Source organism: Chionomys nivalis, chromosome 1 (assembly GCF_950005125.1).
Source record: "Chionomys nivalis chromosome 1, mChiNiv1.1, whole genome shotgun sequence".
Classification (NCBI taxonomy): Eukaryota; Metazoa; Chordata; class Mammalia; order Rodentia; family Cricetidae; genus Chionomys; species Chionomys nivalis.
In genome coordinates this window covers 136,025,771-136,053,427 of record NC_080086.1, presented here as the reverse complement: position 1 = coordinate 136,053,427, position 27,657 = coordinate 136,025,771, and the positions used below count along the sequence as shown (strand labels likewise).

Below are 27,657 nucleotides of genomic sequence, written 5' to 3'. Positions count from 1 at the left end.
AATTTGGATTCCTGTGTATAGAACATGCTAAAGGAATTTGTATCAGTAGATGTAATAGGTCAAATGTGCAAGGTTGGAAAAGTATTTTTAAGGAAGTGTATGGATTAAAATCTCAGTGCCAGTTTTGGTAGTTATATGACCTTATTTAGATTGCTCAGCTTCTCAGAATCTAATCATTACATGAAACAGCATAAAGCTCATAACGCTCAGTAACATATGTAAAGCACACAAAATAGACAAAATTCATCCGTCCAGCCTTCTCTAACACATGAAGTCCTGGCTCTGTCCACCATACCCTTCTTTGGAGAAATACAAAAAGTTCCCAAGTGAAATTCGATCTGGTTTTTTTTTTGGAGGGCAGGGGTATAGGGTGGGTGGGAACTGAACCAAGGGCCTTGTACATGCTAAGCACATGCTCTTCCATTGAGCTACAACCCAGCCCTGGGTGGGATCTTGAAGGATGAACAGGATTTGGGTGATGCTGGGAAAAGACAACTGGAGAAGGCGACAAACTAAGCTAAGGCCCAAGAGAAGAAAAGAGCAGGAACCAATGGATTATAAAGTGGATATACAAGGAAGGAAGAAAAATGAGAAAAGGCCCATGGGAGAAGAAAAAAAGAGCAGAAAACATCATCCACAATGTCTTCAGTTCCACATAAAGGCTGACTCGGTATCAGGAGCAGGCTGCTGGCACCAGCCTACAACCTCTGTCTTTAGTTCCCAGGCCCCACCTTCTCTACCACTGGAAGCAGGGAAACAAGAGCTGTGTCAAGGGGATGCTCTGCAGGACAAGCCAAGCTTCTCTGCAATGGAAGGCACTTCTTTATTAGTTCAAAAAGCAAGCCTGACACAGCCTAAGCTGGATCACAACAGACTGGTACAATACTTGACTCCTTCACACCAACATGAGTTGTGGTTCTTCTGTGGCTTAAGGACCTGAGTTTCCTACAGGCCTGCTTTCTCTTTTGTATAGGAAGGCGACTGAACTACTGATTCTCTTTTGAAAGATTTTCTGGTATTTGATAAATCTTCTATACTACTCAGGCAGAAGGCTGTTCCCAGATATGACAGACCAGACTTGAGTGTGCTAAAGTCTAGGTTTGTTTCAGGCAATATTAATCTAGACTGCATCCCTTCCAAGAGGAAGCAGGCGACCTATTTGCTTCCTATTTCCTAGTAAGATGGTCTACTTCCTTCCAAACCTCAGTCTGTACCCCTACGTGTTCCATGGCTGTGACTTGATCATTTCCCATCACTGGGCTGCCTGTGTTTTCGAGGCAGTATCAGTCATATGAGGTGCAGCTATCCACGAGAGGACTCTATCCAGATGACAATACATTATTGGGTTCTAAATACTTTCTATACAGTTTAAACATGTTTAATATGTCAACAGTGTGACCATATCATGAAGATCAAAAATCATGACTTGTAAAAGAATGATTGAAATAACTAAAGATATTTAATCTAGAGAAAAAATGACTTGAGAAACACATGATAGCTACTGTTAAGTACTGAAAAGGGCACTCACAGGGAATGACTACATCTCCTAATGACCATTAGTAAAATTAATAGAGGTATACTCTTGACTTGATATAAAGGAAGATTTTTTTTCTTACTTTTTGGTTTTATGAGATAGCCCAGACTGAATACAAAATTATGATCCTCCTGCCTCGGCCTCCCAAGTGCTGGGATTACAGGTGTGCACCATTATACCCAGCTTCAAAAATTTTAAAAACACTACTATTTAGGAGTGTTCAAGTAGTGTCAAATGACCGATGATTGGGATATTTCATAAGCAGGAGCAACTAGGAGCTGGCCGCTGTCCTGATAGGGAGTTTAGGATGTTCCTCAGTTAAAGTATAACAAGCAGCTTCAGTCCAATAAATTACTGTCACCCACTGGGCCTGTGTGTTGGTTATTCTAAAGAGGAAGGAAGATTGGAAGGCAATAACATCAAATCCTGGAATTCGACAGGAGCCTTCATGAAGATCCTTTCCGACTCTCCAAACACCCACTCACAAGTGGTCTCAAAAACACCCAGTACCTTTACTTAGCTTTACCTCCTTCACAATATGCTCAATATGAGCAATTTGACTCCCAAGCCTAGGTCAGGCCTGAGTGTTTCTTGTGAGCCACGGTTTTAGGCATAGGAATTGTTGTAGAGGGGGAGCCCCCCTACCTGCAGGGAGCTGTGACCATAGAAGTCTGTGGAAGGAGAGGGATTTAAGGAGTTCTGGGCAGGTAGGCCTAAAGATCTAGGCCTGGCACCATCACTGTCCAGGAAGGGCCCAGGTCCTATGCTCTGTGCATGGGGGCCATTTGTTCTTGGCAGACTTCAATCCAAGAGGTTCTGTGTGGACCAGACTAGGGATTGGGGGGAAGGCAATGGCTGGTTGGAGAGAAACCAGGCCCTTCAGTTGAAAAGGAGGTTTGGAACATAGCATTGAAGTGGGCTCGGCTTTCAAGCTGTACACGGTGGGCCAGCGGGGAAGTGAGTCCACGGACAAAATGGATCCGAACCAGCCCTGACTGCCCCCCAGATACCAGCCATCCATAGGAGTCCAGGTTTGGGCTGAAACGTACCTGTGAAGAGAACAGAAAACCAAAAAGAGCCTCAGAAGTTGTATCTTAAGGTGACCCCTAGATGTGTGAGCTTTAAAAACAGGTCACCCACCTTTAACCCCAGTACCCAAAAGACAGGAAGATATATACCTCTATCTCTGTGAGTTTCAGGCCAACCTGGTCTACAAAGTGAGCTTCAGGAGAGCCAGAGCTACATAGAGGGAACACTCAAAACCAACCAACCAAATAAAATCAAGTCACTATCAGAACTAGACCATGAGATAATCAATAAATGAGCTCTCTGTACCATGACCCAGGTCACCAAGGTTGCTTCTCCTCTAGCCGTCTCTGCTGCCATTTAGTCTCTCACCTTGTGAATAGCTTCAAGTTGCAGCCTATCCAAGCAAAGCTGAGAATGCCCCTCTCCTTCCTGCATGCGCAGCATCGGTTCTCTACGGAGTAGATTGTGGAAGGAACTCTGGGGAACACAAGTAGAATTCATTAGGATTGCCTGTTATCTTAAGGTTTCTATCTTTTCCTTTAAGATTTATTTATTTATTTATTCATTCATTCATTTATTATGTACATTCAAGCAGTGTTCTGCTTGAATGATAGAAGAGGGCACCAGATCGCATTATGGATGGTTGTGAGCCACCATGGAATGCTGGGAATTGAACTCAGGACCTCTGGAAGAGCAGCCAGTGCTCTTAGCCTCTGAGCCATCTCTCCAGCCAAGTTTCTACCTTTTCTAATGCCACACTGACTTGTAGCCACAGCTTACCAGATCTGTATCCTGAAAGAGTAGGTAGTGGTGATTGATGGTCTCAGTATACGTTCTCGCTTTGGGAGGATTGGGGGTCTCAGAGGTGGCCGAGGAATCTTGGTCTTCAGGGCTGTCCTGGTATGCTATCAGATCTGCTTTATAGATAGGCTAGGAGAAGACCAAACATTAGTGTCTTACAATTTTATTTTTTATTTACAACTGCATGCATTCACACATGCCAGTATGAGGAATTCAGGGCTAAATTCAGCACATGGGCTTAGCAGACCATCTCTCTAGCCTTAGATTTCTTTTGTTTTTCTTTTTTGTTGTTTGTTTGTTTTAAGGCAGGGTTTCTCTGTGTAGCCCTAGTTGTCCTGGAACTTGCTTTGTTGACCAGGCTGGCCTCTGCTTTCTGAGTGGTGGGATTAAAGGCATGTACCACCACCTGAGATTAGATTTTAACATACTGAACACAAAAGCAGAAAGTAAACTGGCTTACTGTGTGTGGCAAAGTCTCAAAAGTAGTAAGAGTAAAAATACACTCCATGCCAGTCTGTGAATGGTGCACCCCTTTACTTATGAGGCAGAGGCAGACGGATCTCTGTGAGTTTGAGGCCAGGACTACAAAGCAAGTTCCAGGACAGCTAGGGCTATCACAGAGAAACCCTGTCTTGAAAACCCAAAGCAAAACAAAACACCGGAGACAGTGCGGTAACTGTGGGTAAAAGCTCTAGATGCTAGGCCTGGTAACTTGAGTTTAATCTTCAGGATCTATATGGTGGAGAGAGAGAGACAGAGTCAGAGAGACAGAGAGACGGAGAGAAAAGAGAGAAAGAGACAGAGAGAGAAAGAAAACTGACTTAAAAGTTGCCTTCTGGCATGCACATCACCATCCATACACATATACACAAAATAAATATGATGGAAACAATTTTTAAAAAAACATGTTCAGGCCTGGCAGTGGTGGCGCATGCCCTTAATCCCAGCACTTGGGAGGCAGAGGCAAGCGGATCTCTGTGAGTTCGAGACTAGCCTGGTCTACGAGAGCTAGTTCCAGGACAGGCTCCAAAACTACAGAGAAACCCTGTCTTGAAAAACCAACCAACCAAACAAACAAACACACATGCTCCGTTCCAAAAGGGCAGAGAAGATTATACCGAATTCCTTGCCATAACAAGGACAGTATCAGAGCTTGGAGACCAAGCACTAGTTTGCATTCTACCAAGAGCTGACGAGGCAAGTAGATTATGACCTATAGATAGATGTTCGTATACTCACAAATCTTCTTTCTGCAGGTTTCTTGACATTAATTGGGTTTGATGCCATGTCAGGTAAAATAGCTGCAATGAGCTCCCCAGATATATCTCCTGCAGCTACTGTCCCGAGCCAGTCTGAACCTGAAAGACTCTAATAGGAAGAGAGACAAATTTATTTCATCCATCCACTCATTCATTTGCCTGTGATGGTGACTATACTGTGTGAGGTTGGGGAGAGAGATACGGAGAAACAACTCAAATCCCTAATGATGGAATTATCCTATACCGTTAGTTCCTCCTTGTGCCCTGACTACTACAGTGAGCAAACGAGCATCTCCTGCATACTAAAGCTGGAAGAAGGAGCAGCTCACCCAGACGGTGCCTTTTCGTGGAGCAGTAAAGTAGGCCTTAAAACCAAGGTAACCAGCATCGATGTAATGAATTCCACAGAGTCCGTAACTATGAGAAAGAGAGATAGAATAAACTGTCCTTCTTCTAAGAATAATAAATCCTTTTCCTACAAATTCAGAACCCAACCCTCCTTTCTCATTTCTGCTCCAACCCTTAGAGCCTGTCCCAACTCATAGCTTCATCTTGCCGTACGAGGCATAGCAGTTGTCCTGAGCCACGGTGACACCATTGTAGGGGAGCAGCCAGGAAAGCTCTGTACTCAAGAAGCGCTTGATACAGTTTATTGGTTCATAAGGTCGCCGAAGATCCCAGAATTTGATTTTCCGGTCACTCCCCGCAGAAACCAGGAAATGACTGAAAGACGGGAGAACACATCAGAGCCAATATGGAAGAGGCAGCCTGCTACAGCATCCCCTTCCACAGCCCTCCTACTCTGTACCTGTTGGCTTTGCACCACTGAATTGTACGGACAGCCTGGTCATGGGCTAGGAAACACTGGAAGGGGTACAGCTTTAAGGAGCCATCAGAGAGACGTATCCGTTGGAGGGGTGAATTAGTGGGAAGATTCCAGAAAACCACCATGCCTAAAGTAGGGATAGAATACGTAGACATTAAAGCAGTGGTTCTCAACCTGTGGGTCGTGACTTCTTTGACAAACCTCTATCTCCAAAAATATTTACATTCGGATCCAGAACTGTTGAAATAATTTTTTTTTTTTTTTTTTTTTTTTTTTTGGTTTTTCGAGACAGGGTTTCTCTGTGGTTTTGGAGCCTGTCCTGGAACTAGCTCTTGTAGACCAGGCTGGTCTTGAACTCACAGAGATCCACCTGCCTCTGCCTCCCAAGTGCTGGGAATAAAGGCGTGCGCCACCACCGCCCGGCCTGTTGAAATAATTTTATGGTGGGGTCACCACAACATGAGGAACTGTGCTAAAGGGTGGCAGCGTTAGGAGGTCAGGAACCACTGTGTTAAAGTGGTTAAAGGAAGGGTGCTGGTTCTCTGTTCTCTCAGACTTTGTCTCCTGACTCTCAAATCCAAACTACAATGAAAGAGCAGGGATGATGACGACCAGCTGAGTTCTCCTGCCCAGCTCTAACACCCAATGCAACGTCAACTAAAAGCGACAGTTTAGTCCTGGACCTGCACTTGAAATTTCAGTTTGAATGTATCTGACGGCTGCTAAATAAGTGAAGAAATTTTTTAAAATTTGAATTATGTGTTTGTGTATTTGTCTGCGTGTGGGTATGCGCCTATGTGAGTGGATGGATGCCAGAAGAGGGCTTTGGATCTCCTAGAGGAGGATTTACAGGGGGCTGTAAGCTGCCTGATGTGAACACAGGAACACAATTCAAGTCCTCTGCACGAGCAATACATGCTCTTAACTGCTGAGTCATCTCTTGGGCCTAAAAAAGAGTTTTAAAAAGTGCACATGGCTGACAGTGGCACATGCTTATAATCTTGGCATTCGGGCTGAGGTAGGGTGACCTGGGACACACCATGAAATCCTATCTCAACCAAACAAACTAAAAGCTCTTTAGAATAGTAGTTGGCAGACTACAACCAGCAGATCTGACAGAGTCAGTTTTGCCTGTTTTCACTTGGGTACTAGGGAATAAACGTGCTTCACCTCACAGGAATGGAGTTAGTGTCACACTCTTTGGAGACAGCATCTTAGTGTGCAGCCTCGGCTGGCCTCACACTCACAGCATCCTTTGGGCTCTCCTCCAATGTCACTATCAGCCATAATGTCTCGCTTAGGCTGCCTGTTCTGGCAAATTATACTGAAACAGTGTCATACCTATTCATTTACACAACGTCTTGGGTTGATAACATACCCAAATAACAGAATTTAGCACCAATAATGGCAAATTAGCTTAAAAAGTCTAAAATCACTACTATTTGCTCATTACAAAAAATTTCTTGCCTGGGCAATGGTGGCATACACCATTAATCCCAACACTAGGGAGGCAGAGGCAGGCAGAACTCTTGAGGCCAGCATGGTCTACAAAGCAAGTTCCAGGATAGCCAGGGCTGTTACATGGAGAAACCCTGTCTCAAAAAAAACAAAACAAAAAACCCAGAAAATTTCTAATTCTGCTCTACAACAATAAAAACGACAGAATGGAGAGGAAGAGACAACAGATGTACAGACAGAAAACGACTTGACTTAAAACAAGGCTGGCGAGTGAGGCAGTGGTGGCACACACTTTTTTTTTTAATTTTTTTAAACTTTATTTAATGTGAATTGGTGTGAAGGTATCAAATCCCCTAGAACTGGGGTTACAGACAGTTGTAAACTGCATGTGGGTGCTGGGAATTGAACCTAGGTCCTCTGGAGGAACAGGTGGTGTCCTTAAGCTCTGAGCCATCTCCTCAGGCCCAGGCACACACCTTAATACCAGCACTTGGGGGGCAGAGTCAATGGATCTCTGTGAGTTCAAGGCTAGCCTGGTCTACAAAGTGAGTTCCAGGACAGGCTCCAAAGCTAAAGAAAAACCCAGTCTCGGGGGGGAAAAAAAAAAAAAAGAAACAAAACCAAAAACAAACAAAAAGCAAGGCTAGCAAAGAAGAGGTATTCAGAAATGTAACTCAGAGAAAAAGAAAAGATAAAAGACATTAAAAATCTTATATACATAAACGTAGCAAGTGTAGCATTTATGAACCTTTTTCAAAAAACAAAACCAATGCAGTGAATTGTAGGCAGCGGAGGCAGGAGATTGAGCTGAGAGATCTCAGGGAGACAATCATTAGATCACTTCAGCTACAGCAGCTTTCTCACACATGCAAGGGCTGTGTTCAATCCGGAGTACTGGGAGAGGTGTAACAATAGCAATACAGCACAAGCCATGCGTCCTGAAGATGAAATACCATCCGAGAAAAGCAGAAAACAGACACAAGAGTGACGCAGGTCTAAAAAGGCATGAATTTCCTCATCTTCTTGAGAGAAAGTACACTGATCTCTGAAAATGACTGTTACTTAAAGACAGTAAGAGGAGAGATGGCTCAGTAGTAAGGCTGTCTGCTGCCAAACCCGACAATCTGAGTTTGATCCTACCTACATGGTTGAAAAAAAGAACCAAGTTCTGTAAGTTGTCTTCTAACTTCCACACACCACCCCTCCTTGATTTAACAAGTAAATGTAAAAAATATGTAATTAAATACCTTTAAATTGTACTTATTTGAAGAACTGGGGGATTATATCCAGAATCTAATGAATATTATGTAGGCACTTGCTAATCTTTCTATTTTTGAGTGTCTAAAATGCCTATGTATTCCTTGAGCTTGAGCCTCCTACCTCAGGCTCCAAGTAGCTGATTATAGCCTTGTACAGCAGGCCCACCACACACTGGATCCTGGAGCACTACGGTCAGCTGTGACCTGCCTGTAGATGCCAGGAATCGAACCCAGGTCCTCTGGAAGAGCAGTCAGTGATCTTAACTGAGCCACTTCTCCAGCCCCAACACCTTTACATTAAACAGCTTACATAGTATGATCTTTTACTATAAGGTTGTCCTTCTTTAAATTCCCATGATGAACTCCTGTATTATCAGAGAATTTTTCTCTTTTCTATTTCATAGTGGAAACATTTATGTTAAGTACATTTCAGGCACATGATTCCATGAGTCTGACAGGTACTTGCACCAGGAAAAAAAAACCCACAAACAAGAACCCAAATATTCCCATCACTGTCAAAATTCCTTATGACTCTTTATGAATGAGGAAAGCCACTATCTGCATATCACACTAGTGACCAGCAGGCATTGTGGTAGCTGTTCTGAGCTGTATCCATGCTATATGTCAGGAGACATCATTTTTCTAAATTGCTGAGTACTTTATTATATGTATATACCAGTTCTGTCCATCTAATTATTTATTTGAATTATATAAATTTGTTTTGTATTTGTGTGCCACAGCATGTGTATAGAAGACCATCTTGAGGGAGTCAGTTCTCTCCGTTGACTGTGAGAATCCTGGGGATCAAACTCAGATTGTCAGGCTTGGCAGCAATTTTACATTCTGGGCTGTTTATTCAGCTGCCCAGTACTATCCCCCCCCCCCCCCCCAGACAGGGTTTCTCTATGTAGCTCTGGCTATCCTGAAACTCGCTATATAGACCAGGCTGGCCTCAGACTCACAGAGATCCTCTTGTCTGTTTCGGAGTGTCGGGATTAAAGGCATGTGCCACCACAAGCTAGCAGTGTCCAGTCCTTCTTAAAATTCTTTTAATTGAGCCGGGCAGTGGTGGCGTAGAGGCAGATGGATCTCTGTGAGTTCAAGGCCAGCCTGGTCTACAAGAGCTAGTTCCAGGGCAGGCTCCAAAGCTACAAAGAAATGTTGTTGTTGTCAAAAAAAAAAAAAAAAAAAAAAAACAATCAAACTAAAACTTTAAAGTAAAAAATATTTTTTTAAAAAATATTTATTTATTATGTAGACAATATTCTGTCTGTGTGTATGCCTGCAGGCCAGAAGAGGGCACCAGACCTCATTACAGATGGTTGTGAGCCACCATGTGGTTGCTGGGAATTAAACTCAAGACCTTTGGAAGAGCAGGCAATGCTCTTAACCTCTGAGCCATCTCTCTAGCCCCCCAAAAAATTTTTAAAATATGTATGTCATGTGTGCCCTGACAGGCTGGAAGATGTCTGATGCCCTGGAGATGAGTTGCAGATGAGTGGGCTGCCCGACACTGGTGCTAAGAACTGAAGATGGGTCCTCTGGAAAAGCAGCAAGGACTGTTTGTTTACAACTGAGCCACCTCTCCAGATCCCCTCAGTTATTCTATTAACTTAAAAAATTATTATATTTCCTTCTTTCATGTGTGAGTCCAGGCATGTCACAGCTGGTGTGTGGAGGTCAGAGAACAACCTATAGCAGCTGCTTCTCCCCTGTTGTGGGGTCTCAGGGATCAAACTCAGGTTATCCGGCTTCAGGGCAGATATCTTCACCTAATGAGCCATCTAGCCAGCACCCCCATTTAACTCTGAATTGGCTTTTAACTCGCAAATATTCAATGTTTTCTCATCATTATAGAGGTTGTTCACATCTTTCTTTCTTTTGAGATAAGGACAGAATAGCCCAGGCTAACCTCAAATAGTTTTAGGTTGTTTTGTTTTGTTTTTGAGATAGGGTCTCTCTGTGTAACTCTAGAAGTCCTAGAACTTGCTCTATAGACTAAGATGACCTTGAACTCAGAGACCTGTCTGCCTCTGCCCAAGTGCTGGAAGTAATGGTGTGTGCCACCACTACCGGCTCACTTATTTTCTTCAAAATTCTGCAGTCAATGCTCTACTACTGAGTTATACCCCCAACCTTGAATTTCTGATCATCCTGCTTCCACCTCCCAAGCGTTAAGATTACAGACACGTAACATTATGCCTAGTTTATGGAGTGTGGGGATTGAAAAAAGAAATGTAAAGTAAGCATTCTACCAACTGAACTATATCCCACCCAATAATTTTCTAACTGGAAAAATTATAGTGACATTTCTTCTTTGTGTAATTTTTTTTTTTTTTTTTTTTTTTTGGTTTTTCGAGACAGGGTTTCTCTGTGGTTTTGGAGCCTGTCCTGGAACCAGCTCTTGTAGACCAGGCTGGTCTCGAACTCACAGAGATCCGCCTACCTCTGCCTCCCGAGTGCTGGGATTAAAGGCGTGCGCCACCACCGCCCGGCCTTCTTTGTGTATTTTTTTTTTACAATGCTTGAATTTGTATAAAGATTTACTCTATTTTATGCATATGAGTATTTTTGCTTGCATGTCTGTTTGAGCACCATGTGCATGCTAAGGGCCCTGAGACCAGAAGGCTTTGGATCCCTTGGAAATGGAGTTATAGATAGTTGTGAGCTATAGGTAGGTGCTAGAAATCAAACCCAGGTCCTCTGCAAGAGCAGCAAATGTATGTAACTGCTGAGCAATCTCTCCAGCTCTGATTTTCAATTATAATATAATGTTACGCTTAATCAAAAGAGGACACAATCCAAACCCAAGCACATATAAAAAGCTTAGAGAGCAACAGGTCTTGGTTTTTACCATTATAGTATCCTGCAGCCAGGTGGTGGTGGGGCCTGGTAGGCATCCAAGCCAGGCTAAGGCACTGACCACACTCAGAGGGGTCTGAAGCTTGCACAGACCCCACCTGAAGGGTTGCCAAACACTGTACCTGTAAGGACAGAAGAGCTGGGATTAGGATTAGGAGCTCTTACTGTTTGAAAGGAGACTCTAATTAGTTTTTTTTCCCCTCAAGGTTTATTCTACGTGTCTACGTCAGAAGGTATGTGTGTACCACATAACTGCTTGGTGCCCACGGAACTGAGAAGGGGCAGGGGCAGATCTCCTGGAACCAGAGTTATGGTTGGTTGTGAGCCTCCATGTAGGTGCTAAGAACCAAACCTGGGTCCTCTACAAGAGGACAAAGTGTCTCCAACCCCCTCAAATCAGTTTTTCTTCTCTTTCTTTTTTTTTGTTTTTGCAGGGTTTCTCTGTATAGCCTTAGCTATCCTGGAACTCACTCTGTAGCCAGGCTGGTCTCTAACTCAGAGTTCTGCCTGCCTCTGTCTCCCAAGTGCTGGGATTAAAGGCGTGTCCCACCACCCAGATGAGAAAGGGAATACTTTCAGAAGTGAAAGACTCACTGTAGACTCTGTAAAATAAGGCTCTAGGCAGATGCAGCCTCAGCTAAACTAACAGGCTCCTCACTCACCTTGTAGATGGCAGGCTTCATAGCATCTGTAAGGAAGAAAAACAAGAATAGTAGATAGTTGATGCTTTGGATCCACAGGACTGAGCTCCTCTCTCACGCCTCAGCAATGCCCTTCTTTCTCTCACTATGTCCACCTGCCCCACTCTTTCCCCAACACTAGCTTCCCTTCTATGAGAAACGCTAACGCCTCCAGATGTTCTTCTCTCCATTCTGTTTCTAGAACTCTGTTTTCAATATCCATGTGTTCTGTCCTTACTGACTTGTTCCTACATTTCTATGTAAATATGTTCTACTGTCTCTTCTATAAGAGTTATTAAACACAGAGACAAGTGTGGTAGTGTAGACCTATAATCCCAGAACACGAAGTGGAAAAAGAAGGAAAAGAAGTTCAAAGTTATCCTCAGCTACATGGTAAGTTCAAGGCCAGTCTGGGCTACATGAGACTCTGCTTTAAAAAATTCAACTAAGAGCCGGGTGATGGTGGCGCACGCCTTTAATCCCAGCACTTGGGAGGCAGAGGCAGGTGGATCTCTGTGAGTTCGAGACCAGCCTGGTCTACAGAGCTAGTTCCAGGACAGGCTCCAAAGCCACAGAGAAACCCTGTCTCGAAAAACCAAAAAAAAAAAAAAAAAAAAAAAAAAAAAAAAAAAAAAAATCAACTAAAAGAAGCACATAAAACCTCCTTTGGCCCATATTCACTCAGTGGCATCCTCATTTATCTGCCTCCTTTTATATCCAAACCTTTTTTTTTTATTTGTTTTTTTTCAGACAGGTCTCTCTACAGAGCTCTGGTTGTCCTGGAATTCACTTGAAGTTCAAGGTGGCCTTGGACCTACAGAGATCCAAGTACACACCTGTCTCCCAAGTTCCCTATTATCTTCAAACTTTCTACAGAAATTATCTATGAGACTTGTCCAATCTTTTAAGCTGCATGCAGCTAAGAATAGCTAAGAATGTGGCTCAACACAAAATAGCAACTCTATTGAACACATTACCAGCTTTTTCATGTTTTGGTAATTCAAGTGTGGAAATGAGCTTTGTACATGATATCACATCATGATGTCACGGTACTGGACAGGCCAGATGCCCTATGTCTGCCTCAACCTGTTTCTCCAACAGACTATCAAACACCAAACACTCAAGGGCTTAAATCCAGATACCTTCCCTTTAAATACTTAAGTATTGTTGGGGAAAAAAAATAGGATCTGCCTTTTTTTAACTCTTCCTAAAAGATACTGATGGAGGAGGGTCATATATCTATGTGTTACTCTCACTGGTTAATAAAGAAACTGCCTTGGCTTTTTGATAGGGCAGGATTTAGATAGGTGGAGAAGACAGAACAGAATGCTGGGAGAAAGAAAGCATAGTAGGTCAGACGCGATGAAGCTCCGACCCAAGATGGATGTAGGCTAGAATCTTCCCGGTAAGCCACCACCTTGTGGTGCTACACAGATTATTAGAAATGGGTTAATCAAGATGTGAGAGCCAGTAAGAGGCTAGAGATAATGGGCCAGGCAGTGTTTAAAAGAATACAGTTTCCGTGTAATTATTCTGGGGCTAAGCTAGCTGTGCGGGAGCTGGGAGGGGAAGAAAAGCAGGCCTGCTCGCCTCATCACTACAAATGGCCCCTACAAGATACCGCCTAAACATAGGTGAGGGGAATCCTGACACCAGCACAAGGGAAACAGAGGCAGGTGGATCTCTGTGAGTTCAAGGCCAGCCTGGTCTACAGAGCTAGTCCCAGGACAACTAGGGCTGTTACACAGAGAAACCTTGTCTTAATAAACAAACAAAAAGAAAAACTGAAGTCATATTTCCATCACAGAAGTCTGCCTAATTAAGCTTTTATGCTCGAGACTATCTGGGTCACGGGAGTTAGACAAGCTGAGAGTCCAGCTCCACTGTAGTAGTTGTGCTACTTGCCTGGAGGCTGCTGAGCCAGGAGGGCCTCAGGATGCGGCAGACTGAACAGCAATACCTTCCCATCTGAGCAGGCCAGGGCTAAAAGACCCAGCCGAGGCAGAAGAGGAGCCTGGGGGGGCGGGGTGGGGGGGAGAGAGCAGATCCGTGCTGAGGTTTGCTGCTTTCAGGTGCCTCTCAGAAAACTTGAGGCTCTGTCTCTCAGAACAGGACATGGGATTTCTGGAAAACCCCCACCCACCACACTCTAACATTCCTTCCTCCAGCCCTAAGACCTCCAACAGCTAGCCCACAGTCAACTAGAAGTACCTTCCGAGGGGTTTCTGGATGTTCCCATGCCCCACTGGGGCAGAATTTGAGGTCCCAGATACATCCACTGTCACAGGCAATCCCATAGACAAAGTGGGCCCTGTTGCCAGGACTGGGGAGAGAAACATGGGACACAGTAGGTAGGAAAAGCCTAGGACTAACAGGTCCATTTCCTCGTCTCGTCTCAGCACAATGCAAGCCCTTTCCCAGCCTCGTTTCTCCCTCACCCACCTGCCTGTGGCAGTGTCCCAGCCCCACCTCACCAGCTTTCTTGCTGCAATGTCCCAAGGCCCCAGAGCTGCAGCAGCCCAGGGCCTGAATGAAGCTGGCTCAGTGGGTGTGTCTCATTCATGTCTGGGCTGGAGAAAAGGGCCACATACTGTGAGGCTGCTGACCCTTCAGGCACGGGGCACCAGTCCAGAGCCCAGAGTGGTCCTCCTGTGAAGAAGGACACATCCCAGCGCTCTGGGTGTGCTGTGATCGAGCTAAATCTAGAGAAAGGTCAGAGAGTAACAGAGATATTAGGAAATGGAAGGACAAAATGGCAAGTCCCACTAGAACAGGTGACTGGCTTATACGAGGTTCTGAAAATTAGCCTGTTGCTGGAGGAGGACTCGCCCCCACTCACGCTTCCCTCCCTTCACTCTCAGAAATGAACGCCAGCTCACTTCCAAAGATAAGAAGCTGTTCTTTCATGTTAAATACATGCCATCTTGTGACTTGGACTGCCTGAGTCTCCAAACATCTCTAGCCCAGCTTGGAGAGAGCTGAATACTGTACATTACAGAGGACTAGCTTGTTACAGCTGGACTCTAGTCTCAAAACCAACCAGACCAGCCCTCAGGAGAGGACAGGGCTAATCTGTTAATCCTCGAAACATCTGTTTTTCCTATTTCTCTCCGAGAATCAGAGAAAGGGCTGAGTAGCTATCTTTTACCTGTTTATTCTGTAGATTGTGCCATCCTCAGGAATTCCTTCGCGGTGTACCGAGAACAGGGGGGACTTCTCCTCCTGTGGCAGGTAAGGAGCTGCTTCACTGCAGGAAGCAAAAACATTAGCTTCAACTCAGAAGAATTTCCCCGCCATAGAATTCCCACTGTATACTAAAGAATTCTTGATTGTGGGCTGGGGAGATGGCTCAGAGGTTAAGAGCACTGACTGCTTTTCCAAACGTTATGAATTCAATTCCCAGAAACCACATGCATCGTAATGAGATCTGGTGCCCTCTTCTGGCCTGCAAGCATATATGCAGACAGAATACTGTATACATAATTCTTTAGAAAAAAAAATTCTTTGTCACTTGTCTGTCCTCTCCCTCTCCTTCAAGGACTTTGGTGGTTTTTCTTGACAGGGCCTAGAATTACCAATTACGTAAGTCTGGGGGCATACCTGTGAAGGCTTACCTAGATTAGATTGGCCTCTCGGTAAGTCTGTGAATGATTTTATTAGGTTAATTAAAATGGGACAATTCACCCTAAATGTTCATGGGCTTGGGTCCTGGACTGGATAAAATAGCTGAACACCCACTGATCTCGACTTCCCAACTGCAGATAAAGAGCAACCAGCTGCTTCCAGGTTCTGCCAGGACTTTCCTACCATGACTCGCAAGTGCCTTTGACTCTGTGAGCCAAAAAAAAAAAAAAATGCTTCCCACTTTTGTCAGATTTTCCTATCACAGAAATGGAAAAGTAATACAGCTTCAGGGATGTCAATCCAACTTACAGTTCCGATAACAGCTGCCACTTCCAGGCTACTGGAATCCATTCAGCAAACTCCCAGAATGAATGCTGCTGTTCTCGGCTAGAGAGACAGAAGCATCATCAGTGGAAAAGGAGACAGGTTCTACACGGCACTGTCTAAAACCATTTTCTGTGAGGGTGGGAGTAACCAGCCCTTAAAACGTGGTCAAGTAAAGAAAGATCTTGCCCTCAACAGTTTTTCTCAGTAAAGATGTTACCACCACTTTCTACATTAGCAAGGGCTTCCCTCTTTTCAGATGGTCCTTATATTCCTCCTCCATCCCCTCACCCTCAGTCCCCGTCCCCAAAGCTCACAGGTCCTTGGTGAGGTGCAGGCACTTCCAAACAGGAGCCATGATATAATTGGGTAAGCCGTTGGGAGCCATGCCCCGGCAGTGTGGTTTCTGCTTCTGAGGATCAAATTACAGAAAGTATAAACGTTCTAGGTTGGAGAAAGTCCCAGAAGATAGCTTTCTTTCTCACTTTTTAACTTTCTTTGGTTTTTACGTATCCTCCCAACTGCCCTATTAGCATCTACATAGACTTGTGGTCCAATTAAACTCTAACTATTGAAGCATTCTCTGGTCTTCTCCCCAGAGGACTCTCGTACACTGTGCCGAAACTCCTGCCCTGAGGGACAGTGCTAGTGATTCCTCCCACTGCACTCCTTTAAAGACACTCACTCCTCGGACAGGCCAAGGAGAGCACTCTTTACACACACAGTCCTGGAATCTCACCCATATTCCAGGGATGACTATCACCTTTAAGCCCAATTATAAAGCTTACAACATTATAAATTTGGCTCTGTCACAACTTTTCTACAAGTTGTAGATCTACAGAACTAAATCAAGGACTAAAGTAAAAAGAAAAACCAGAAGTCAATTAAATTAAGAAATAAGTGAATAAAAGTATGGTGGCTCATGCTTCTATCCCCAGCATTTGGGGGAGAAAAGAGACCTGATCTAAAACAAAACAAAGCAAAAAAGCAGTGGAGAGAGGCTGAGATATGCTCAGAGGTTAAGAGCACTGGCTGCTCTTCCAGAGGTCCTGAGTTCAATTCCCAGCAACCACATGGTGGCTCACAACCCTCTGTAATGAGATCTGGTGCCCTCTTCTGGCCTGCAGGGATACATGCAGGCAGATGCTGTATACATACATAATTAATAAATCTTTTTAAAAAAAGCAGTGGAGAATAACAGAGGGAGACATTCAAGGTCTAGCTCTAGGCCCCCCCCCATGCACATACACTATGCATGTGTACCAAGTTTCTTCCTTTCTATGCTGGCTGAGATGGTGCACATCTGCAATGCTAGTACTAAGACAACTGCAGGAGGATCATGTCTGAGACCTGTCTGTACTAAACAGAGTTAAAGCCCAGCTTGCAGTATAAGAACATGACTAAAAAAGTTACTAACATGTCTAAAAGGATGGCTCAGCATGCTTAGTGCTTGTTGCCAAGTCTGAAGTCCTAGGTTGGATCCCTAGGACCCACAAAGGAAGAAAGAACTGATTTCCGAGTTGTCTACTGACCTCCATACTCATTCTGTAGCGTTCAAGTACCCACACACTATTTAGATGATATTCTTAATACATATGTATAATATATATGTTATATACACAGACATATATAGACATATATACTTTTTAATATTTTGGATTTGTTGCATTTTTATTTTTAAAAAATAAATATTTTTGATCTCAAAGGATCAGTTTCTTAATTACTGAGGGTCTCAGTGCTCCCTTAAATGTGCTCTCAAGGCAAGGAAAGCACTGGGAGACCATACAATTATACTATGGACTCATAGCCCATAGGCACTTCCCAAATTCCACCTATCAGAAAGGCAGTTCATCTTGTCCCCAACATCTACTTCACCTGATGTTCCATAGCTGGAACGCACCAGTTTCTCCCTTTTCTCTTTCTCTCTCTCCAAGTCCTGTGAATTCTCTTATCTCCCTAAAGGGGTCTCACCTCTGCTTGTTTCATTGGTTGGTTTAGGACTCTGCAAACTTTCATCTGGATAAATGAAAGCTTTTGAATGTCAAGTGCAGTTTGTCCTATTTCTTACCAATGCTCTTTTTCAACTTAAAAAGAGTCTGCAGCTTTAGCTGGAAATGTTAAAAACAGTTTTGGAAATTCTCAGGACTGGTGGCTCAGGCAGAAGGATTGCAAGTGCAAGACCTGCCTAGGCTGCACAGTGAATTTAGAGCCACCCTAGGAAACTGAGTGAAACTGTGTCTCAAAATTTAAAATAGAAAAGTGGGGCTGTAGTGGCGCACACCTTTAATCCCAGCACTTGGAGGCAGAGGCAGGCAAATCTGTGAGTTCAAGGCCAGCTGGGTCTACAGAGTGAGATCGAGGACTGGCTCCATAGCTACTGAGAAATCCTATCTTGAAAACCAAAAAAATTAAAGAAAAGAGAACTTGCCTAACATACGTGAGTGCTTGGGTTCAATCCCCAGTACCACAAAGAATAAAAAGTTCCAGACATGGCTGGTAATGACAGCTACACAACAGTATAGATATGTTTATGTTATGTATTTCTCAGTCAAAACCAGCATGTGTTGGCACGTACTAGTGCAAGCCCTTCCATCCTCCCTACAACATCATTCACCTAGACCCTGCTCATGTGCTGCAATCACCTTCTGGGGAAGCACCACCGCCCCTGGAAACCTGTACTTGCCCTTCAAGGCCCAGCAAGTGTCGTCCCTCTGTGAAATTTGTGCAGTCAGTTCCCCTCCCCCATCTCTAAGTCATTTTGTAGCATTCAGTAGAGAAGCAGGATCCTTTTCTAGCAGGAAACACTCTGGCGTGAACCATTTTATTCACTGTGTTCTTCCCCTATAACCTCCCCAATACATCACATTTTTGAAGTCTTTCCCTCTTTTGGTACTAGTTTTGGTTATGAAAGAGCAAAGGTCTCTTGGGTACTCGATGCTTCCTAAAATTCTCATTTCCCCATACTTTTACATCAACTCAAGTTACCCCTGCAGTGGGTCCTCGTGGGGTGCTTCGGGGTGCAACAGGCTCAGGATCAGATGAGTTCTCACTTGGGGCCTCACTTTCTTCCTCATCTTCACCCTCGACCTGAAGAACAAAGTCTTCATCCCGAGCGCTGCCATCTTCATCACCCTGAGAGGTTGCTTGCCGGGTCTTCTTCGGCTTGGTAGGGCTGCTCACCTTGGGACTCTTAGGACCTGACAGCGGAGCAGGCAGGGCTGTTGAGAGCTCTTCAGCCAGTTCCTGAAGGTACAGAAGTGCCCTGTGGGACAGGGTGGAGTCAGAGCCATGCTCACAAGCACTGAACAGAGCCCACATTTCCAGACTTTATTATTATTTTACTGATCTCAGAAATGCTGGGAAGCAGCTGCCAGTTCCCCTTCCCTCCAACAGAAGCAGAAACAGAAATCCAGGAAATTAAGTGATTTGGCATAGGCAAGCCAGATATCAAGGAATATGAGTTTAGGTTTTCTAATTCTAGGCCAATACATTCTTTACTCTACCACATAGAACATGAAGGGCAAGGGAAAGAAGGAAAGGCACATAAACACTGAAATATATTGAGTGGTAAAAGCAATGAAGACCTGGGGGAAGTCTGTGAAAAATGTGATGGAGAGCCAGGTGTGGTGGCGCACGCCTGCAATCCCAGCACTCGAGAGGCTGAGGTGGGAGGATCGCAAGTTCGAGGCCAACCTGGGTTAGGCCGCGACACCCTGTCTCAAAACAAAAACAAAACAAACAAAAAATGTGATGGAGTATGAGGTACAGAAAGAAATCACTTAGATCCAAAAGTTAGCAACACACACCACAAAAGTGGCTGTAAGAGCTAAAGGGCTGCCCCGCCCAGAACCCAGACACCACCCCTACTTACCTGACACCTCACCAGTCTTCCCATCTCTCCAACATCTGCCCCACCCTCCCCTTCCACCACCACCCCTCCACCAGGCTGTGCCCCAGAATCCTTACACTTGGGCAGCCCTTCGACGGGGTCGTTCCCCAGAAGGGGTCTCAAAGTCCTCAGGGGGCCTCTTTGGATGTGGAGACTCTGGCTGATCTAGGCCTTTGGACAACTTCAGAAGTAGCAGGTCTCCCTTGGACTTTTGACTTCGTTTCTTAGGCATGGGGGTAGACAGAGGGTTGGACTGATCTAAGAGACCAGGAACCAGAGGGGTGGATGGAGGTTTACGCTGCTGAGGCCTTTTAGGGCCTCTTGGTGTCCTACCACCTCTCCTCCCGGAAGGCTTTGAAGCCCTAGGGTTTGAGACCTTTGACATCTCTGAAGAAAGATCTGTAGAGAAGAACATGGTCTATGAGATGGGATCAGAGCTCAAGGTTCTCTGGAGTACAGTATATGGTACCCAAGTTTGTAAGAACCCATGAGCTCAGCATGCTAAGCAAAGACAAGAAGAGCAAGGGCCAGGCACATACCTTGCTGTTCCAACCTGGTGAGGCTTTCCTGCTCTGGAGGAAGCCTCTTGTCAGAAGAATCCTCAAACTCAGGCAAAGGAGTAGGCAGTGACATCTCGATGGAAGTCTCCACACTGGATGTTTCTGAGGAGGCCTTGACATCCAGCTGGTTTAGTTCTTCATGTCCAGGAGAGTCTACCACAATCATGTTTCCCACGGGGTCGGCCTCCCCCAGGGCAACATAGCCGACCCCGCAGGTATCCATCAGCACCCCCCAAAATGGCTGCCCTGCATACAGAGATACAACAATGAGTGGAACACTGAAGATATTTGTAGGGGCTCAGATTTTTCCCTTCCCTTCATCCCACAACCAGAACCAAGCATCCGGATCGATCATTCACTCATTCAAATAACTACTGGGGTGGTAAGATGACTTAGTAGATGCCTTGAGTTCAATCCCCCATCCACATGGCAAGCTGTAAGGAGAAAACCAACGTGTCCAAGTTGTATTCTGACTTCCACATTCTCATGTGTGCCCCCTCAACAAACAAATGCACCCCCAACATACAACTATTATGTTAAGCATTGTTTTGGGAACTAGTAAATGACAAGACAAACAAGGAGCTGAACATAGTAGTGCACACCTGTAACCCCAGCTCCCTGGAAGCCGAGGCAGGAGAGGTGCTTTGATTTTGAGATTAGCCTGGGCTACACAAGCCCCTGTTTCAGAAAAGAAACAAAAAAACAAAAAAACAACAACAGAAGACAGGCAAGATGCTACCTTCTTGAGATTTACATTCTCATGTAGCAGACAATAAGTAAACAATAATAAGCTACCGTTTATTAACTGCTTACTATATACCAAACATTATACTTTATGAACATTACTTAAGCCTCATATATCTTCACAAGGATATGGAAGTGAATATTCAATTAACTTAGTTATTACTAAAAATAATAAAATAAATCATATTCAGATTCCCCACCACAAGGGAAAAGGAGATGAAAATTATGCACCTCTAGGGAAGAATTGTAACTTCCTAAAAAACAGACTAAATAACAGCTCCCAAGCAGGTGTGACGGTGCAGAGCAAAGTCCTAGCTATTATGGAAACTGAAGCAAAAGGAATCTGGGACCAGCTTGGGATATAATACAGCAAGTCTCTTAATGATTAGATATACAGAGTTGCCAGATACTATAAAACTGACACCAAGCTAATGTAGGGTACCCAGAGGCAACATCCACTTCTGTGAATATTTAGTAAAGGGACAGATTTCCTTAAGAATAAGAGTAGTACTGAACTAAGTGGGATAGCACATTATGAAATCCTAGCACTTGGGGGATTGGAGGCAGAAGTTCATGGCTAGCCTGGGCTACATGAGATCATGACGAGAGTTAGTTTTCTGGAATCTAGCCATCAATGTACATTTGAATTGGGGAGAGGAGGTGCCTACTGGCCAGAATATAATTAAAAATCATCCTATCACATTAAAAGAACTTCCTCACATCAAAAAATGGACTAAAGTGTCCCAAATCTTTATGAACCCAGAAAAATCAGATAGATAATCACAGACCAAGGAGATTGGCAGAAGTAAAACATTGACCACAAACAAAAAAATTGGCCAAATACAACTTTGTAAGGATCTAGATTTTGGTCAGGGCAACCTGTTTGCCTTTGACAAGAGGCAGAAATAGTTCAAATCCCAGAAGGGAACCCTCCATAGGTTAAGACAAAAGATAAAGAATTAATCAGCCTCAATGGAAAAGTGTGCTCACAAAAATTCTAAAAGACAAATACACGCTCAGGCCCCCACCCCTCCTTACGAGTACCTCTAGCAATGGCAGCAGTAAATCTCTAACCCATGTGTGAGGACACAATGCAACCTCATAAGCTAAAGATACTGCGTATGGTAGCGCTGCTCTTTGAAGACCTGTATCTCATTCAAAACTAGTAATAAGTAAAAAAAGAATCCAATGTAGGATCTATTCACAGACAGGACAGGAAGAAAAAAAAGTTGAAAAGTACCTTTCAAAAGAACTATTCCAGAAAACAGAAGAAAATTTTCAGCAAACACAAAAACTACAGGATCTAGGAAACAAGAGAAAACAATGGCAAGATGGTTTGAGTAAACGGTCAGCCATAGGGAAAGGAATTAAGTAAAAATAAGTTCTTGGAAATTATATCCACAGGAAGAGAAACAGCAAATTAAAACTATACTGCTAAAAAGTGAGATGAAGGGCAGGTTTGATAAAAGCCACAGATTGCAGAGAGGGAAAAAGAGTTAGTGACAAAAAAAAAATGACATAAATGGAGGACAGGTGAGGGGTTAACAACTAGTAATTATGGCTTTGCTGTTGTTTTTGAAATAAGGTTTCACTATGTTGCCACAGCCTGGCTTTGAACTGCCAAAATTTGCCTGCCTCTGTTGGAATTAAGCCTGGCGGTGGTGGCGCACGCCGTTAATCCCAGCACTCGGGAGGCAGAGGCAGGCGGATCTCTGTGAGTTCGAGGCCAGCCTGGTCTACAAGAGCTAGTTCCAGGACAGGCTCCGTAGCTACAGAGAAACCCTGTCTCAAAAAACCAAAAAAAAAAAAAAAAAAAAAAAAAAAGTGCTCCACCATCCCTGGTTTAAATAATTTAGGTTTTAAGAAAGAAGGCAAATGTAAGGGCATATAATACTTATAATCCAAGGCCATCTTGGTTTACATTAATATAGTTAAGACCCTATATTAAACACAAAAAAATTAATAGAAGAGAGGGAGGACTAGGTGGTAGGCACCTGTAATCCCATCAGTAGAAGGTAGCAGAGGCAAGAGGATAGAGGCTTCCAGACCATCAGAGATACAGTAAGACCCTGTGCCCTCTCAAACATTCCCCACTCCAAATACTGAAATAAGGAAGACATCAATTTATAGATCAAGAAGGCGTGGGCGAGGAGTAGAAGGCTGGAGAGATGGTTCAGCAGTTAAGAGCACTTGCTGCTCTTGCAGAGGACCTGAATTTGGTTGCCAGGACCCATGTGGTGGCTCACAATCAACCAAAACTCCAGTGGTGCACAAACATACAGGCAGGCAAAGCCCCCCACACACGTAAAATAAATAAATGGCTTACTGTGCAAAAGAAAAACATGATCAATAAAGAATTATTAAGACCAGAGTCAGATGGTGGTGGCGCGCACTTTTAATCCCGGCACTTGGGAGGCAGAGGCAGGCGGATCTCTGTGAGTTCGAGACCAGCCTGGTCTACAAGAGCTAGTTCCAGGACAGGTTCCAAAACCACAGAGAAACCCTGTCTCGAAAAACCAAAAAAACAAAACAAAACAAAAAAAGTTATTAAGACCAAAAATATTTGAGTGACAGCGCTAAATTTCAAAAAGTACATCTATGTACATCTCATCTCTTTTTTTTTTTTTTTTTTTTTTTTTGGTTTTTCGAGACAGGGTTTCTCTGTAGCTTTGGAGCCTGTCCTGGAACTCCCTCTGTAGACCAGGCTGGCCTCGAACTCACAGAGATCCGCCTGCCTCTGCCTCCCGAGTGCTGGGATTAAAGGCGTGCGCCACCACCACCCGGCACATCTCATCTCTTATAGAGGAAACGGCATCAGGCCCACTTCAGAGTTCTCAAACAAAAACAAAAACAAAAAAAAACTTGAAGTCAGAAAATAAAGAAAGGCTTGAGAAAAAGTCTTTACTAAGCTGGAAGTCATTCATGTAAAGGCAATAGCATAAAATTCTTTCCTATGGGCTAGACAAGCAGTTCAGGGATAAAGCACTTGCCTAGCACCCCCCAAAGCCCTGGATTCAATACCCAGAACAGAAAGGGAGGGAAGGAAGAAAGGAGGGAGGAAGATTTTCTGATAGAGAAGCTGTGATATCGAAAGACTGCCAGTATTTACAACAGTGACACGGTAAATTGAAATTAAGTAACTATGGTAACTATATATTTATGAAACAGATTCTAATGTCAAATTTTAAAGTTTCAGTTGGCCGTGATGGTGAATACTTGTAATCTCAGCCCCAAGGAGCTAAAGCTAAAGGATTTGGTGTTCAAGGCCAACCTGGAATAAAAACCTGTCTAAAACAAAGGCCTTGCAAAATGAACAACAACAAAAAACATATTTTGGTTGTAGTGAATAAGACAAAATCTATCTTCCTTGAAAGTTTGTATAGAGCACTTGTTGCTTGCCTGATTTACTTCAATATTCAAATCTGATGCACGGTAAATACAACAATTAGCTCATAGATTTTCCACCAGGTGGTTCAACATACAAAAACATCCTTTAGAAGACTCACTTCTTATGAAAGGAAGTGGCAATGAGTGGTTTATTTTTTCATTCGTTTGTTTTGAGATAGGGTTTCTCTGTGTAGCCCTGACTATCCTGAAACTAGCTCTAATTGACCAGGCTGGCCTTGAACTCACAGAGATCTTGCCTTTCCTTCCAGAGTGCTGGGATTGAAGGCAAAAATGCCACCAATGCCCGCTGAGTGGTGTAATTTCTACTAAGGAGTTTACAACACAAATTTTGGACAGGCAGTAAAGGAAGAACTGTTCAGTAAACTCTAGTTAAGAGTTTTTACATTCCCAAATTGTCTGCTTTCCTTGCTGCTTCAGGCTGCTAACCTGACTATTTGGGTAAAAGAAAAACAATTAGATAACACTACATCATAAACATGGAATCACTTCACATACACTGTTCCCCAAAGTATTTTTATCATACAACTAGTGACATATCAGATAACTAATTTTACGAGTACACAAATGAACACTTCCATTTAGTTGCATTTTTATTTTAACTTGCACAGAAATCTGCAACTCACGTTACTCAGTTTATACTGCTAGAAACTAAGGAGTGTAAACTTGAAAAGAACAATCTAAAACTCTAAGAAAACGGCACTACAGGTGAAACCGGTAAAAGGCAACGATAGCAAAAGATTGTTTAAATTTATATAACAATATGCCCCCAAGGGCAAACCTATCTGATTATATCCTAAACCTCTCCAGCAAAGTGAATTACCTCCTGAGGGGGTGAGGTTGCCATCTCTGTCTTGCCCAGCCTACGGCCAACTTGCCGCGGGATAAAAAGCCCAGACAAGGAAACATAACTGGCCCGTGGCTGCGCCAATGGGGTTGCAGCGCGCGGGGCACAACCCCCGGGGTTAGAGCCACTGAGAGGAAAAAGGCTGGGACACAATAAGAGGGGACTGAGCACAACGAGGGGGACTAACTGCAATCAGTCTAAACGCCACCACCTGCCATTCCCCAATCCTGGCCGTGGGGGCAGCTTTCTCCACCCGCCTGTGCAGCGGGCGAGCCTGATTTCCCTCGGCCTGAGAACAGCGGGTTCACCGAGCCCAAGGGGAGCAACGTAAGCAGCGCGGAAGTCTGGAGCCAGCTTACTGCGCTGCACGCACCGCATGGGGGAAGAGAGGCTGGCAGGGATGGGGGATGCTCAGTGGCCACAGTGGGGACTGAGGTGAGAGCGCGACGGTTTTCCGGGGACGCGCGGAGGCTGGGAGGCGCGCTGCGTTGCGCGGGAATCAGAGCGGAATCGGGAACCGGTTCCCAGTGCCTTAGCGCTACGGCGAAAGAAGGGGAGGAGTATTTCTGGGTCCCCCGCACACCCCGTTGCGGTACACTCACCCGCGCCAAAGTCCTTCCGGAAGTCCAAGTTCGAAGATGGCGCCGCCTGTCGGGTCGCGGTTTTATGACGAAACCTGGAGCGGCTCTTCCTTGCCCCACCCCCGGCACAAGGTAAACGCAAGCTCGGTCGGGAGTGCGTTCCCTCCCGAGTTTTCTACTAAACTCTGTGTTCCATAATGCAGCGCGGCGCAGCGCTGAGCCCTCCGACGCCCGCGAGCTGGAGCCTGGCTTCCGCGGCCCTGGGACACTGCAGAGCCTTCTGGGAATTTCAGCAACCGGAAGGGGAGGTCGGCGCCTGCGCGGCACCGTGGCTTCCCCAGCGGCCTTGCTGAAAAGCTTTGAAGGTGAGGTTGTCGCGCTTTAGCTGTCGCCCAGCATTCCGAGCTGCCATTACTCAGACTGTGGCGAACAGAGCCAGACCACGCTGCTGCTTAACGGCAACCCCGAGCTTCGACGGACTAGGAGAGGATCTACTGATTTTCTACTGCTAGTGAATGAGCAGAGATAGGAAGAAAATAAGGAGGGCTTGGAAAGAGGCCAAGAAAAGGAAGCGGGGGGAACCTAGTCTGGGTGGGTACGCTGCGCTCCTAAAGGGCTCGTCAGCCCGACTGCCTGGCCTCCCGTCTCCGGAGGTAGCCTATGATGGAGGAAACAAGTGCAACAAGTTTTCTGAACCATTTAAAACCAGATAAGGGCTGGAGAGATGGCTCAGAGGTTAAGAGCACTGACTGCTCTTCCAGAGGTCCTGAGTTCAGTTCCCAGCAACCACATGATGGCTCACAACCATCTATAATGAGATCTGGCGCCCTCTTCTGGTGTGTGGGAAGCAGAATGTTGTACACATAATAATAAATGGGGGCTGGGGAGATGGCTCAGTGGTTAAGAGCTTTGCCTGTTCTTCCAAAGGTCCTGAGTTCAATTCCCGGCAACCACATGGTGGCTCACAACCATCTGTAATGAGGTCTGGTGCCCTCTTCTGACCTGCAGTCATACACACAGCCAGAATATTGTATACATAACAAATAAATAAATATTTAAAAAAAATAATAAATAATTAAAAAAAAAAACATAAATTTTCCAGGTCTGCCCATACCTGTGCGGACGAGGAGGGTGAAAAAAAAAATGAACAGGAAGGGGTGGAATAAGCCAGTCTTTTCTTTTCCAAATACTCATGTCCATTAATTCCCTTGATTAAACATTTAGGAAAAGTGTAGAAGTCGGGTATAATGGTGCACACCTATAATCGCAGCACTGGGGAGGTGGAGGCCAAAGATCAGCAGTTCAAGGTCATCCTGGACCAAGAAGTTGGAAGCAGCCTTGTCTCAGAAAAAAAAAATGAAAAATAAATGAGGGGAAACTGGGGTATGCTTGCTCCCCCTTGTAGTCCTAAGGTACTCAAAGCTGAAGCAGGAAGATCTCGAGTCCAGGACTTAAGGCCCTACTTGGGTAACCCTCACACTTAAAAGTATGGAGTTAGCCAAAACCTATCGGAGGAAAGAAAGGGGACACCCAGTTCTCTCCTGTCCCCTTATGCCCAGGGGCAGCATTTTGAATAGATGTCTTCTCCCCTCTTTTAGGTACTGGCTCCTCAACATTGTGTAGGGAGTTACAGATTTACTTCTGTAGTGAACACAATCTCTTAAACTCCTGCCTCTGGCTGGGTGGTGGTACGTGGCTATAATCCCTGAACTGGAAGGGAGACCAAGGCCAGCTTGGTCTACAGCCAGGGATGTGCAGAGAAACCCTGTCTTGAAAGAAAAACCCAAACAACAAAACAAAAATCTTCCTGCCTCTGATTAAGTTCCCTTTCATTTTGTCACAAAATTAATGGCTTTATTTTTGAAAAAAAGATGCTTTGTAGCTCAGAGTTCAAGACACAAAGGGCATCAAGGCTATTTTCAAACTTCGCTAACCCAGGGACAGTTAACCCCTTTCTCATTGTAGATTGTGTTTA

General features: G+C 44.6%; 1 protein-coding gene across 4 annotated transcripts; it reads right to left on the bottom strand.

Moving 5' to 3' along the window:
* Positions 1-1,440: 1,440 nt before the first annotated feature.
* On the bottom strand, positions 1,441-26,084 carry Gtf3c2 (general transcription factor IIIC subunit 2). 4 transcript variants are annotated; one of them, XM_057761567.1, is made up of 21 exons: positions 25,704-26,084; positions 22,090-22,152; positions 20,085-20,783; positions 19,623-19,944; positions 19,241-19,369; positions 18,642-18,918; positions 15,974-16,068; positions 15,642-15,719; positions 14,857-14,955; positions 14,183-14,410; positions 13,920-14,031; positions 13,614-13,722; positions 11,691-11,716; positions 11,021-11,150; positions 5,432-5,576; positions 5,185-5,346; positions 4,953-5,040; positions 4,604-4,732; positions 3,344-3,493; positions 2,933-3,040; positions 1,441-2,583 (listed from the first exon to the last, which is right to left on the bottom strand). In XM_057761567.1, the coding sequence occupies exons 3-21, from the start codon at positions 20,326-20,328 to the stop codon at positions 2,365-2,367; spliced, it is 2,850 nt and encodes a 949-aa protein (XP_057617550.1). In that variant the 5' UTR covers positions 20,329-20,783; positions 22,090-22,152; positions 25,704-26,084; the 3' UTR covers positions 1,441-2,364. The 4 variants fall into 4 exon arrangements, with proteins under 4 accessions (XP_057617550.1, XP_057617532.1, XP_057617542.1 ...); XM_057761549.1 differs by having other exon boundaries at positions 20,085-20,351; XM_057761559.1 differs by lacking the exon at positions 22,090-22,152 and having other exon boundaries at positions 20,085-20,351.
* Positions 26,085-27,657: the final 1,573 nt, after the last annotated feature.

Coding starts and splice junctions, on each gene's coding strand:
- Gtf3c2 (XM_057761567.1), bottom strand. CDS start 20,328: ATGGATACCTGCGGGGTCGGCTATGTTGCCCTGGGGGAGGCCGACCCC. Junction 18,919..19,240: donor TTTTCACAGACTTCCCCCAG/GTCTTCATTGCT, acceptor CCTGTCCCACAG/GGCACTTCTGTACCTTCAGG. Junction 13,723..13,919: donor ATCCAGAAACCCCTCGGAAG/GTACTTCTAGTT, acceptor CCGCCCCCCCAG/GCTCCTCTTCTGCCTCGGCT.